Source organism: Setaria italica, chromosome I (genome assembly GCF_000263155.2).
Source record: "Setaria italica strain Yugu1 chromosome I, Setaria_italica_v2.0, whole genome shotgun sequence".
In the NCBI taxonomy this organism is placed as follows: Eukaryota; Viridiplantae; Streptophyta; class Magnoliopsida; order Poales; family Poaceae; genus Setaria; species Setaria italica.
The window spans coordinates 9,244,713-9,256,234 of NC_028450.1; the positions used below are offsets into that span (position 1 = coordinate 9,244,713).

Here is an 11,522-nt window from a genome sequence, read left to right on the forward strand (position 1 = left end):
ACACAGTGCAGTGGAAAAAGGGGAAGAAGAAGATGGGATAGAGAGGATGACAAGTGGGGCCTTAATTAGGGGGCAACAATGGCAATCCACACTGAAATCGATCTTTTTGGAGCTGAGAGCACCCATCTAGCCAAACACACCATTTTTGTTCTGGAGTTTTGGAGCGGAGCTGGCTCCATGTGGAGTTCAGGAGTGGAGCAGCTCCACCCGAAGTTGGATTCATGCCAAACAGGGCCTAAATATTTCTAACCTATGAAAATAACCATGAAAACTTCATAGTATAATTTTTTAACATAAAGCATCATGTTTTGTATCTGTTCACAAAATTTGAACTCAAAATTTAGCTCATATAGAGAGAAACAAAAAAAGAGAAATCTAATTAAGGGGTAAATTGGACCAAATAAAATAGTTCAGGGGAGTAAAGTGAGCCAAAATTTTATTAAGGGGTTAAGCGGATAAAGTGATAGGCGAGGGAAGTAAAATGGGCTTTTTTTTCTCTTCTTATTTTGGAAACTACTAGTGGAAGTGTTGGCGCTAGAAATCGGCCGATGAACTTTAGCGTCGGACACACGACCCGGGAGAATCTGCTTAACTTCTGTTCGGGTGATTGCCCTGGTGCGGTTCGCGCGGCGTGCCAGTCAATCTGACTTGTTGATTGACAAGGAAAGAAATGTGTTAAATTCCAGAGGTTTCGATCAGCTAAAGTTCCGATCTGTCTCGAAAAGCGTATCAGCGAATCGGCCGATTTGCTCTAAAGATGACCGGCTATGATACAACCGATAATCACGTAGCGATTTGTGGAGAGAACTACTAGAGTAAACTAGATAAAGCTACGGACACAGCACTTGAAATAGATCTAATCGGCTATACGATAATGATAAAAAATAACAACGACGAAGCCGACAGTTCAGATCCCAAGCTGGATAACTGGTGATAAAACTAAAACAATAGATAAAACTTATAATTCTAGTTAATATCGATAACTTGTGAATAAATTTAAACAAAATGACAATGATGCGCCCGAAGTTAAAGCTTATATATTACTCAATAAACGGAACTTGCAGAATCAGCCGGAGATTGTGTCGATGCAGTCCTGCCAACCTGTACGACTCGTGAAAGAAAAAGACGTATTGGCGAAGTCGCCGACTTGAAAGTAAAGTGCGATGAAAAAGTAGATTGTTTTGTATTATGTTCTTTACAAATCTCTAAAGATAGCTATTTATAGCTTGTTACAACTGATTTCCTAACGGACTAAGATCTATCTCTAATTTTAAACGAAAACACAACACGTATCGGAGTTGGTTACTATGCTCCCACGGACCAAGCTTCCTCTATCTTCTTTCTCTACCCTACTTTAAGTCCATATTGGCCCAATCGCTCCAGCCTTCCAATCGGTCAATCTCTACTAACTCCATCTGTCAAAATGTTGTAGCGCTAATCGGCCGATTCCCAACTGTAATACCAATCGGCCGATTCCCACCTGTAATACCAATCGGCCGATTCCCACTTGTAACCGTTCTTTTCTACTCTTGACGCAGATCTCATATGTGTCAAAATCTGGCGTCAACAGGAAGCTTTTGGACATGATCAAGCTATAAATATGCAAAGCCCATCAATGTTTTTTTAGAAGGGCAAAGCCCATCAATTGATCGGCATCTGACTGCCCGGCCCAGCACAACAGCCCAATTAATCGGTTTATTTTATCGTTTTGCTTTTTTTGTCAAAAGAAATCAAAGGAACAGAAAAGGAGTAACCATTTGCAAAATGGTGGCGCTCACCTCCTTATCCCCAGCGCCACCGCGCCCTTCTCCGACTCCGGCACCTCCTCGCCGCCGGCCGCCGGCGCCTCGCGGCCGTACCTACTCCCCTCGCGGCGGGATCCTCCGCGCCGCCACCGTCACGGACGCCGCGCCCGGGCCCGGCGCCGACGACTACCACTCCACCATCCGCTCCCTCAACTCCCGTGGCCGCCACGTCCCCCGCAAATCGCTCGGGCAGGTGCGGTCACTCACGCTGAAGTTCACTCTTTAGCGCTGCGGATTCTGTCGTGTACCGACCTGGCGTCCGTTTTCTTCCCCCCTGCAGAACTACATGCTCAACTCCAAGGTGAACGAGGAGCTGGTGACGGCGGCGGGGGTGGAGGAGGGGGACTTCGTGCTCGAGATCGGGCCGGGCACAGGGTCGCTCACCGCCGCGCTGCTCGAGGCCGGCGCTACCGTCTTCGCCGTCGAGAAGGTCGGTGGCGTTGCTGATTTTCCGTTAGCTTAACTGTGCTGACTGCTGAGAGTCACAGCTCCTGAACCGAGCCGAGGTCCCGTGATGAAATAATTGAGCGGTGAAGGAGTCAATTCATTTCTGGTGTGTGCTACTATGATCGGCGTCCCACTTTTATATAGACTGACCTGAGACAGAGTTGTGAATGATGTGCCGATAGGGTGGCCTTTTGGTTACTTGTGAAAGATTGGAAGAAGTAACCGGTTTGACAAAAGTTCTTTAAACTTCCTTGAAATTCTGGTAGATTCACATTTGAGGATGTCAATATAACTTGAATATGAATTTGTGCATCGGTCCAAATAGATATGCCTCCCTTGAAATTACAGATTGTTTTGCCCTGTTGGAATGAAGAAAGTAGTTGTGTTTTTTTAACCTTTTTGAAGTTTTATAACAGTTGAATTCTATAAATTCTTTATATTAAGGATCTATAATCTGCATCATCATCTTGTTCTATTCTCTTTTTTTTTCTACAACAGGATAAGCATATGGCTACCCTTGTGAAAGATAGGTTTGGATCCACAGAACGATTGAAGGTAGAATCTAGTTTTTCATTTGTTTCCTCAACAAAAATGATGTGCAATATTCTCTTGTTGGTCTCCAGGATATCAAAATGGACACTGATGTCCATTAAACAACTTAAGAATTCTATCTGTCATCATTTGTCATGGATGAATAATTTCATCATTTGTGAAAAATAGGAAACCGGAAGTTAAAAATGTATCAACACATGTTGTTGTTTTTAGTCAAACTTACAGTTACCTTACACATAATCTCTACATGATCTTTGTTGATAGTACAAATCTGGTGCAGATCATCGAAGAAGACATCACAAAATTTCACATTCGCTCCCATTTTCTTCCTTTCATGAAAGAGGAATACCATGCCACCAAAAAACATGCAAAGGTGAACTTGTGCTCATCCACAGAAATTTTTATTGAGCTCTACGTCCATTAGACATAATGAAGCTAGTTTTTGTGATTATGTTCCACTTTCTATGTCTGCAGGTTGTTTCAAACTTACCATTCAATGTCAGCACCGAAGTTGTCAAACTACTTCTCCCAATGGGGGATGTTTTCTCTATCGTGGTGCTTATGCTTCAGGTTTGAACCAACTCTTATTTTCACTTGCAATGGCTAATGTTGCCAACAGTTAAGTTTGAGCCGATGATGGTTCAGACTTCAGAAGATATGGAACTTTCAATAGTCATATATTTTTGCATGATCTTGATTTTAGAAATGCTGCTCATTTTCGTACGTATATCTACTTAGAATTGGAACCATCTTAATCTTTCTTCTTTTGTCTCCTCTGTCAGTTTGAATGAATTATTTTTAAAAATGCTTTTGGTGACTCAATATACTTCATTTTTCATATTCTCAGGATGAAACGGCAGTGCGCCTTGCAGGTGCTTCAATACAAACTCCGGAGTACCGACCTATCAATGTGTTTGTGAATTTCTATTCAGGTAAGCTTTTGTACAAACACTTTGAGAGACTTTGACTATTGTTGGCCAACTTATCTGTAAATGATGCTTGTAAACTTCATCTAAACTTAACGGTATATTTACTGTCTTATCTATTTTGTCTCATAAATAGTCCAACTTCTGAATATCCATTTTTATTCCCAAAGGAGAATAAAGAAAGCACTTGGTGAAAAGTATGAGGGATGGAGGAGGGCAAAAATAAAAAACTGGAAAATACCAACTTAGAGCTTAAGGCTTTTAACGAAATTGTGCTGTAAAGTTTTCTTCTATGTTTCTCATAGAACAATGGAGGTCACTTCGAAAAATAAAATGGAGTATCTCTTCCACAACTGCTAGTTCACACCCTTCATTTTACAGCTTCATTGTGAAAATATGCTAATGTCATGTACGGGCGTACATACGGCAGGCGCCGTCGGGCCCGCGACATACGCCGAGCTGCCGAGCGTGCGGATCAAGCATCAAACTCTAGCGACTAAGGATGGAAACGTAGCTTTACTTTCTATGTTTTGGTTAGGCCATTGGCCATATATAAACTGCTGTACTCGTGAGATCAATTAAGCAAGAATTACATATCTTATCTTCCTTGTCTCCTAAAGCCTACGGTTGAGGGGTATAACCTCGCCGGAGAAGACGGCCGACGGCTACGAGCTTCGTAGTCGCGGTCCGGCCAGCCGAGGACTCGACATCCTTGACAACTTGGTATCACGGTCTCGCCGATCCTCGCCCGCCCGCTCCACCTCTTCGACCGCCGCCAATTCCCACCCAAACCCTCCACAATCCCCACCGTCGGCTTCGACGGCCGCGCCGCCGCCGCCAGCCATGGGCGATCCGTCCTTCGCCGATGTAATGGAATTACTGAAATCGCTGTCCACGGAAGTAACAACCCTGAAGGCTGACTTGGCGGCCATCAAAGAAAAGCCGTCCTCGTCGTCCACCAGCGCCACCGGTGGCCGTCCGGAGGGGCCGCGCGACGCCGAGCGCCCCCCCAAGTTTCACAAGTTGGATTTTCCCCGCTACGACGGCAAGTCCGATCCGCTCCTGTTCATCAACAGGTGTGAATCTTACTTTCGTCAGCAACGTACTATGGCGGAGGAGCGCGTGTGGCTGGCTTCGTATCATCTGGAGGATGTCGCCCAGCTATGGTACACCCAACTCCAGGAAGACGAGGGACCGCCGCCGTGGGGGCGTTTCAAGGAGCTCCTGCACCTGCGTTTCGGGCCTCCCCTCCGCTCGGCTCCGCTATTCGAGCTCGCTGAGTGTCGGCGTACAGGGACGGTGGAGGACTACTCCAATCGCTTCCAGGGCCTCCTGTCTCGCGCCGGCCGGCTGGATGAGGCCCAACGTGTGCAGCTCTTCACCGGGGGTCTTCTACCGCCGCTCAGCCACGCCGTCCGCCTCCACAATCCAGCAACGCTAGCGGCTGCTATGAGCCTGGCGCGTCAGGTGGAACTCATGGAGGCCGAACGTCTGACGCCGCAACCTCACCGGCCGCCGCAGCGCGCCCTTCTGCCCGCGCCCGTTCCCAGGGCCGCCCTACCGGCGCCACACCAACCGCTGGCCCTCCCCGCCCCTCCAGTGGCCGGCCAGCCAGGCCGCAGCGAGAGCACGCCACGGCGTCTGACTCCGGACGAGATGGCCGAACGCCGTCGTCTGGGGCTCTGTTTCAATTGTAATGAAAAGTATACCCGGGGCCATAACCGATTTTGCAGGCGCCTCTTCTTCATTGAAGGTGTGGAGCTCGAGGACACCGTGGACGCCGCGGATGACGAGGAGCGCGAGGCCGAGGCGCCCTGCTTCTCCTTACAGGCCGTCGCTGGGGTGCCCGTGGCCGGAACCATGCAGGTCGCTGTGGTCGTTGGTGCCGCGTCTCTCGTCGCCCTCCTCGACTCCGGCAGCACGCACAACTTCATCTCGGAGGAGGCAGCACGGCGCTCCGGCCTTCCCTCCCGCTCCCGTCCCCGTCTCACTGCCTTGGTCGCTAATGGCGAACGGGTCTCCTGCGCCGGCGTCATCCGCAACGCTCCCCTGATCATCGACGGCGAGTCGTTCCCGGCCGATCTCTACGTCATGCCATTGGCGGGGTACGACGTCGTCCTCGGCACCAGGTGGCTCGGCGAGTTGGGCCCCATCGTCTGGGACCTTGGCCACCGGCGCATACACTTCCTGCGCCACGGGCGTTTCGTCTCCTGGATCGGCGTGGACAGGCCGTCGGCACCGGCCCTGAACGCTACCACAGCTGCAGGTTCATTATTGGAGGTGCTGCTCCGCTCCTTTGAGGGCCTCTTCGCAGAACCGACAGGCCTCCCGCACAAGCGCACCCATGATCATCGCATCCTCCTCAAGCCCGACGCCCAGCCGGTCGCCGTACGGCCATACAGGTACCCTGCGGCGCACAAGGATGAACTGGAACGGCAGTGTGCTGCCATGATCGACCAAGGCATCGTCCGCCGCAGTGACTCCCCTTTTTCGTCGCCCGTCCTCCTCGTCAAGAAGCCAGATGGGTCCTGGCGCTTCTGTGTCGACTACAGGGCGCTGAATGCCCTCACCGTCAAGGACGCCTTCCCGATCCCGGTGGTCGATGAGCTCCTCGACGAACTGCACGGCGCCAAGTTTTTCACCAAGCTGGATCTGCGCTCGGGGTACCATCAGGTGCGCATGCGCCCGGAAGACATCCACAAGACGGCGTTCCGTACCCACGACGGCCTATACGAGTTTCTGGTGATGGCGTTCGGCCTGTGCAACGCGCCGGCAACATTCCAGGCTCTGATGAACGACGTGCTCCGGCCGTTCCTCCGTCGTTTCGTCCTCGTATTTTTTGACGATATTCTGATCTATAGCAGGACATAGGCTGATCATCTTCGCCATCTTCGGGCCGTCCTTGATGAACTCCGCCGCCACCAGCTGTTCGTCAAACGCAGCAAGTGTTCCTTCGGCGCCTCGTCCGTCACATACCTCGGCCATGTCATCTCAGCGGCAGGCGTGGCCATGGACCCTGCCAAGGTGCAGGCCATCCACGATTGGCCTCCTCCACGTTCACCCAGGGCGGTGCGCGGCTTCCTCGGCCTCGCCGGGTATTACCGCAAGTTCGTCCACAATTACGGGGCAATTGCGGCTCCCCTGACGGCCCTTCTCAAGAAGGAAGGCTTCTCCTGGGACGACGCGGCAGTTGCGGCGTTCACCGCGCTCAAGACAGCCGTCACTTCGGCTCCTGTCCTCGCCATGCCCGACTTCACCAAGATATTCACCGTGGAGTGCGACGCGTCGTCCGTCGGTTTCGGTGCTGTTCTTGTCCAGGAAGGCCACCCTGTAGCCTTCTACAGCCGGCCTGTGGCTCCTCGCCACCGCTCGCTGGCTGCTTATGAGCGCGAGCTCATCGGTCTCGTCCAGGCCATTAGGCACTGGCGGCCATACCTCTGGGGCCGGCGCTTTGCCGTCCGCACCGATCACTACAGCTTGAAGTACCTGCTCGACCAACGCCTCGCCACCATCCCTCAGCATCATTGGGTCGGCAAGCTCCTGGGTTTTGATTTCTCGGTGGAGTACCGCTCGGGCGCCACGAACGTCGTCGCCGACGCCCTGTCCCGTCGCGATGATGACGCCGGGGAATTGATGGCGGTTTCGGCACCCCGTTTCGACTTCATCGAGCGTCTCCGCCACGCCCAGGCCACTGATCCCGCCTTGGTCGCCATCCACGACGAGATTCAGGCCGGCACACGCACCACGCCGTGGGCACTGATGGACGGCATGATTGCCTTCGATGGCCGTTTGTACATTCCCTCGGCGTCCCCGCTGTTGCCAGAGATTGTGGCCGCCGTCCACAATGATGGCCATGAAGGTGTTCACCGTACCCTCCATCGGCTCCGTCGGGACTTCCACTTTCCTGCCATACGCCGGTTGGTGCAAGACTTCGTGAAGGCATGCGTCACTTGTCAGCAGTACAAGTCCGATCATCTCCGGCCGGCCGGACTGCTTCAGCCTTTGCCCGTTCCATCGACCGTATGGGCTGACATCGGCATCGACTTCATCGAGGCCCTTCCCAAGGTACAAGGCAAGACGGTCATTCTTTCTGTCGTGGATCGTTTTAGCAAGTACTGCCATTTTATTCCATTGGCGCACCCCTACACGGCCGAGTCAGTCGCCCACGTCTTCTTCGCCGACATTGTTCGTCTCCATGGCGTGCCACAGTCCATCGTATCGGACCGCGATCCGGTGTTCACCTCAGCGTTTTGGCGCGAACTCATGCGGCTTACAGGGACCAAGCTCTTCATGTCGTCTGCTTTCCATCCCCAGACGGACGGCCAGACTGAGGCGGCCAATCGGGTGATTGTTATGTACTTGCGGTGCTTCACTGGTGATCGTCCCCGGCAGTGGCTCAGATGGTTGCCTTGGGCCGAGTACATCTACAACACGGCGTATCAGACGTCCCTCCGCGACACTCCATTCCGTGTGGTGTATGGCCGGGATCCTCCGTCCATTCGTTCCTATGAGCTTGGGGACACCCGTGTCGCCGCCGTCGCCCAGGAGATGGAGGAGCGCTCCGCTTTTCTTGAGGACATCCGATATCGTCTCGAGCAGGCACAGGCGGCCCAGAAACGTGTCTACGACCAGCATCACAGGGCGGTCTCCTTCCAGGTTGGTGACTGGGCTCTTCTTCGTCTACGGCAGCGAGCGGCCGCGTCTCTTCCACGTTCTGCCACAGGGAAGCTCAAGCCGCGATTCGTCGGGCCATATCAAGTCACGGAGCTTATCAATGAGGTAGCTGTCCGGCTCCTGCTTCCTCCCGGGGCTCGTATTCATGATGTCTTCCACGTCAGTGTTCTCAAAAAGTTCGTCGGCGTTCCACCATCCGCACCCCCATTGTTGCCTCCACTTCTACATGGTGCGGTGGTGCCTACCCCAAGTCAGGTGACACGCGCTCGTCTTGCCCGTGGCGTCCGTCAAGTCCTCGTCGAGTGGCAAGGTGAACCTTCGGAGTCGGCCACATGGGAGGATTTGGAAGATTTCCGTGCTCGGTATCCTTCATTTCAGCTCGAGGACGAGCTGGACTTCGAGGCAGGGGGAGATGTCATGTACGGGCGTACATACGGCAGGTGCTGTCGGGCCCGCGACATACGCCGAGCTGCCGAGCGTGCGGATCAAGCATCAAACTCTAGCGACTAAGGATGGAAACGTAGCTTTACTTTCTATGTTTTCGTTAGGCCATTGGCCATATATAAACTGCTGTACTCGTGAGATCAATTAAGCAAGAATTACATATCTTATCTTCCTTGTCTCCTAAAGCCTACGGTTGAGGGGTATAACCTCGCCGGAGAAGACGGCCGACGGCTACGAGCTTCGTAGTCGCGGTCCGGCCAGCCGAGGACTCGACGTCCTTGACAGCTAATTACTCCGATTCCAGCAGCAGCTGGTGTCAAGAATCTTATGGAAAAAAAGTGCAGTATCACTCTGTTCCGCCTTGAATAGTTCTAGCGCACTTTAATTGGTTTTCTAATTCTGTTTGGTACATTTTTAATTCTGTTTGTTATGGATTCCATGTGTAGATACACATTCATGCTGCTTAGTTAAATTGGGAGAGCTCTATTCAAAAAATAAAAATAAAAATAGGAGGGCCCAGTATCTAGGATTCTGCTTAAAGAGTTCAATCAAAATCCTTTTTAAATGCGAACAATAGTGCCATAACAACTTTTGTGTAGCTATTCATCTATGCCCTTCAATATCATGGAATCACCTGAAATTTTAGCTGTTTAGTTAGTTCATGGATCACAGTCGCTAGCTTGCATTTACTGACAGGCAGATATTTTGTTTCTTCTTTTCAGAACCTGAATACAAGTTCAGAGTTGACAGAGAGAATTTTTTCCCTCGGCCGAAGGTAATATATTTCTTACATGTGGGAATAACATTTTGCTGTTTCCCAGTGCATTGGGTTTCGTGAACCTTATTACAAGTCTATACTATTCTTAGCCAATTCCATTCGCAGGTTGATGGAGCTGTTATCAGCTTTAAACTAAAGAAAGCTGAGGAGTATCCGCCAGTTGGTTCTGCCAAAAGCTTCTTTTCCATGGTAAGTGTGCGTCATGGGGCCATTATGCGCAGAAACTAATCCGAAATGTGAATTGCTTTCTGTGGTTGAAATTCATCCCCACATGTTTGGAACTGCTATTAAGATTAGCTCTTATGACTTATCCTTGACTTCCAGGTGAATTCCGCTTTCAATGGGAAGCGGAAGATGCTTAGGAAATCTCTTCAGCACCTATGCTCTTCTTCTGAGATCGAGGCCGCACTACACAACCTCGGCCTTCCAGTTACAGTAAGCTCTCGCTCCCTTCCTCTGCATCCTCTCCTCCCACCCTCTCTGTGTGCATGTGCTTACTTCTGAACTGCTGGCAGGCTAGACCTTCTGACCTGACATTGGATGATTTCGTGAGATTGCACAATCATCTGGTGGAAGTATGAATATGCAGTACCTTTGAAATGCCTAAGGAAGTGCTTGTCGGCATGATGATGAAGTGACTGGAGCCTGACTGCCCGAGAGTTGCTTTACAGGTAAACAGTGACCCTTAAGATGGGAGGTAAATTGGCTAAAAAGACGGGATCTCGCAACTTGATTTGAGTTCATATTTTCTGATTATGACATTTATGCTTCTGCTAACCATTAGTGCAGGTGCCTTCAGCTGATTTTTCTTCATGGATTACAGGTGCCTTCAGCTCAGCTGCCACAATATTGGTTTGATCTACTGGCACACAGTCCGCAGTTGCAGTTCACCTGCATGGACGAAGATGTTCAAACTTGAAAGCAATAGTTTCCCACGCTGTGGAAATTGGACAGTCGTGCAGAAAAGAAGGGCGCTATATCTCTCACGTATGACGTATTACAGTTCACTTGATCTATCGACTACCATAGTACCATGTACATACTGGATCTACGACCCTGGTTCATCTCTTCGCAAATAGCGGAGGCGATGTAAAGGCCAAAGATTCATGCCGGAGGAGCAACGGGAAGCCGTGAAGGCAGAGCAAAGACGCTTAGGGCCTGAGCTGTAGTTTTAAGCTTTTCTGGGAAGTTGTTGCTGGTTTTTTTTCTTCTGAAAAGTCAACACTAACTTTTAGAAGATGTGTTTAGTTTTCTGAGCTTGAAAAGCTCATAAAACTGAGCTTTCCAGCTTTTTATTTTTATATAAACTTGATTTTTCTGGATTTCTAGCTTTTCGGAAGTTGCACGAGAAATTTGCTATTCAAACAGGACTAAACAGGACTTTAGAAATGTGCCGATACATAGAGGTGCTGGGCTCAGAAATCAATCATAAACTGTCCTGATTCCTGAATGGACACTTTATTCTATCTTTTAGTACGGACGTGTTGAAATCTTGAGATAGTACGTGCGGCGTACCTGTGATGGTACAAAAACAGTCGTTGTACTCAGATATTCATGACCGATAACAAAAAAAAAAGTTCATGGTAATCACGTTTAGATATGAAAAAAAAAGGTTTCCATGAGATCCACCTCAACTCATGTTGGATTTCTTACATAATTCCTATGGATTCGGACATATTCCGTCAAAATCCATAAGCATTTCATAGGAAATCTTTTGTTCAAAAGTATGTATATTAAATGGTTCTATAGGATTAGGATTCCACAAAATTCCTGCATTTTCCTTTATTTGACAATAATTAGAAATTTGATGATAAATTTAATAATACCGTGAAGACGCTTGTTATGACTCGTATATCGTTGGTGTTCATAGGGATGTCTGTATGTTCATAGTGGTAT

The 11,522-nt window shown here is 49.8% G+C and overlaps 1 protein-coding gene across 2 annotated transcripts; it reads left to right on the top strand.

Moving 5' to 3' along the window:
• The first annotated feature begins 1,745 nt into the window (after nucleotides 1–1,745).
• LOC101772457 (ribosomal RNA small subunit methyltransferase, chloroplastic) lies at nucleotides 1,746–10,948 on the top strand. Of its 2 annotated transcripts, none has more exons than XM_014804615.2 (11): nucleotides 1,746–1,998; nucleotides 2,086–2,235; nucleotides 2,751–2,807; nucleotides 3,085–3,177; nucleotides 3,279–3,374; nucleotides 3,652–3,736; nucleotides 9,571–9,623; nucleotides 9,732–9,815; nucleotides 9,951–10,061; nucleotides 10,142–10,297; nucleotides 10,416–10,948. In XM_014804615.2, exons 1-10 carry the CDS (start codon nucleotides 1,765–1,767, stop codon nucleotides 10,205–10,207), a joined length of 1,029 nt encoding a protein of 342 aa, XP_014660101.1. In that variant the 5' UTR covers nucleotides 1,746–1,764; the 3' UTR covers nucleotides 10,208–10,297; nucleotides 10,416–10,948. The 2 variants fall into 2 exon arrangements, with proteins under 2 accessions (XP_014660101.1, XP_004952065.1); XM_004952008.4 differs by having other exon boundaries at nucleotides 10,450–10,948.
• Nucleotides 10,949–11,522: the final 574 nt, after the last annotated feature.

Excerpts from the sequence above, each read along its gene's own strand:
- LOC101772457 (XM_014804615.2), top strand. The coding sequence starts at position 1,765 with ATGGTGGCGCTCACCTCCTTATCCCCAGCGCCACCGCGCCCTTCTCCG. Across the intron at positions 3,375-3,651 it reads TCGTGGTGCTTATGCTTCAG|GATGAAACGGCAGTGCGCCT; the intron begins GTTTGAACCAAC and ends TCATATTCTCAG. Across the intron at positions 9,816-9,950 it reads CCAAAAGCTTCTTTTCCATG|GTGAATTCCGCTTTCAATGG; the intron begins GTAAGTGTGCGT and ends CTTGACTTCCAG.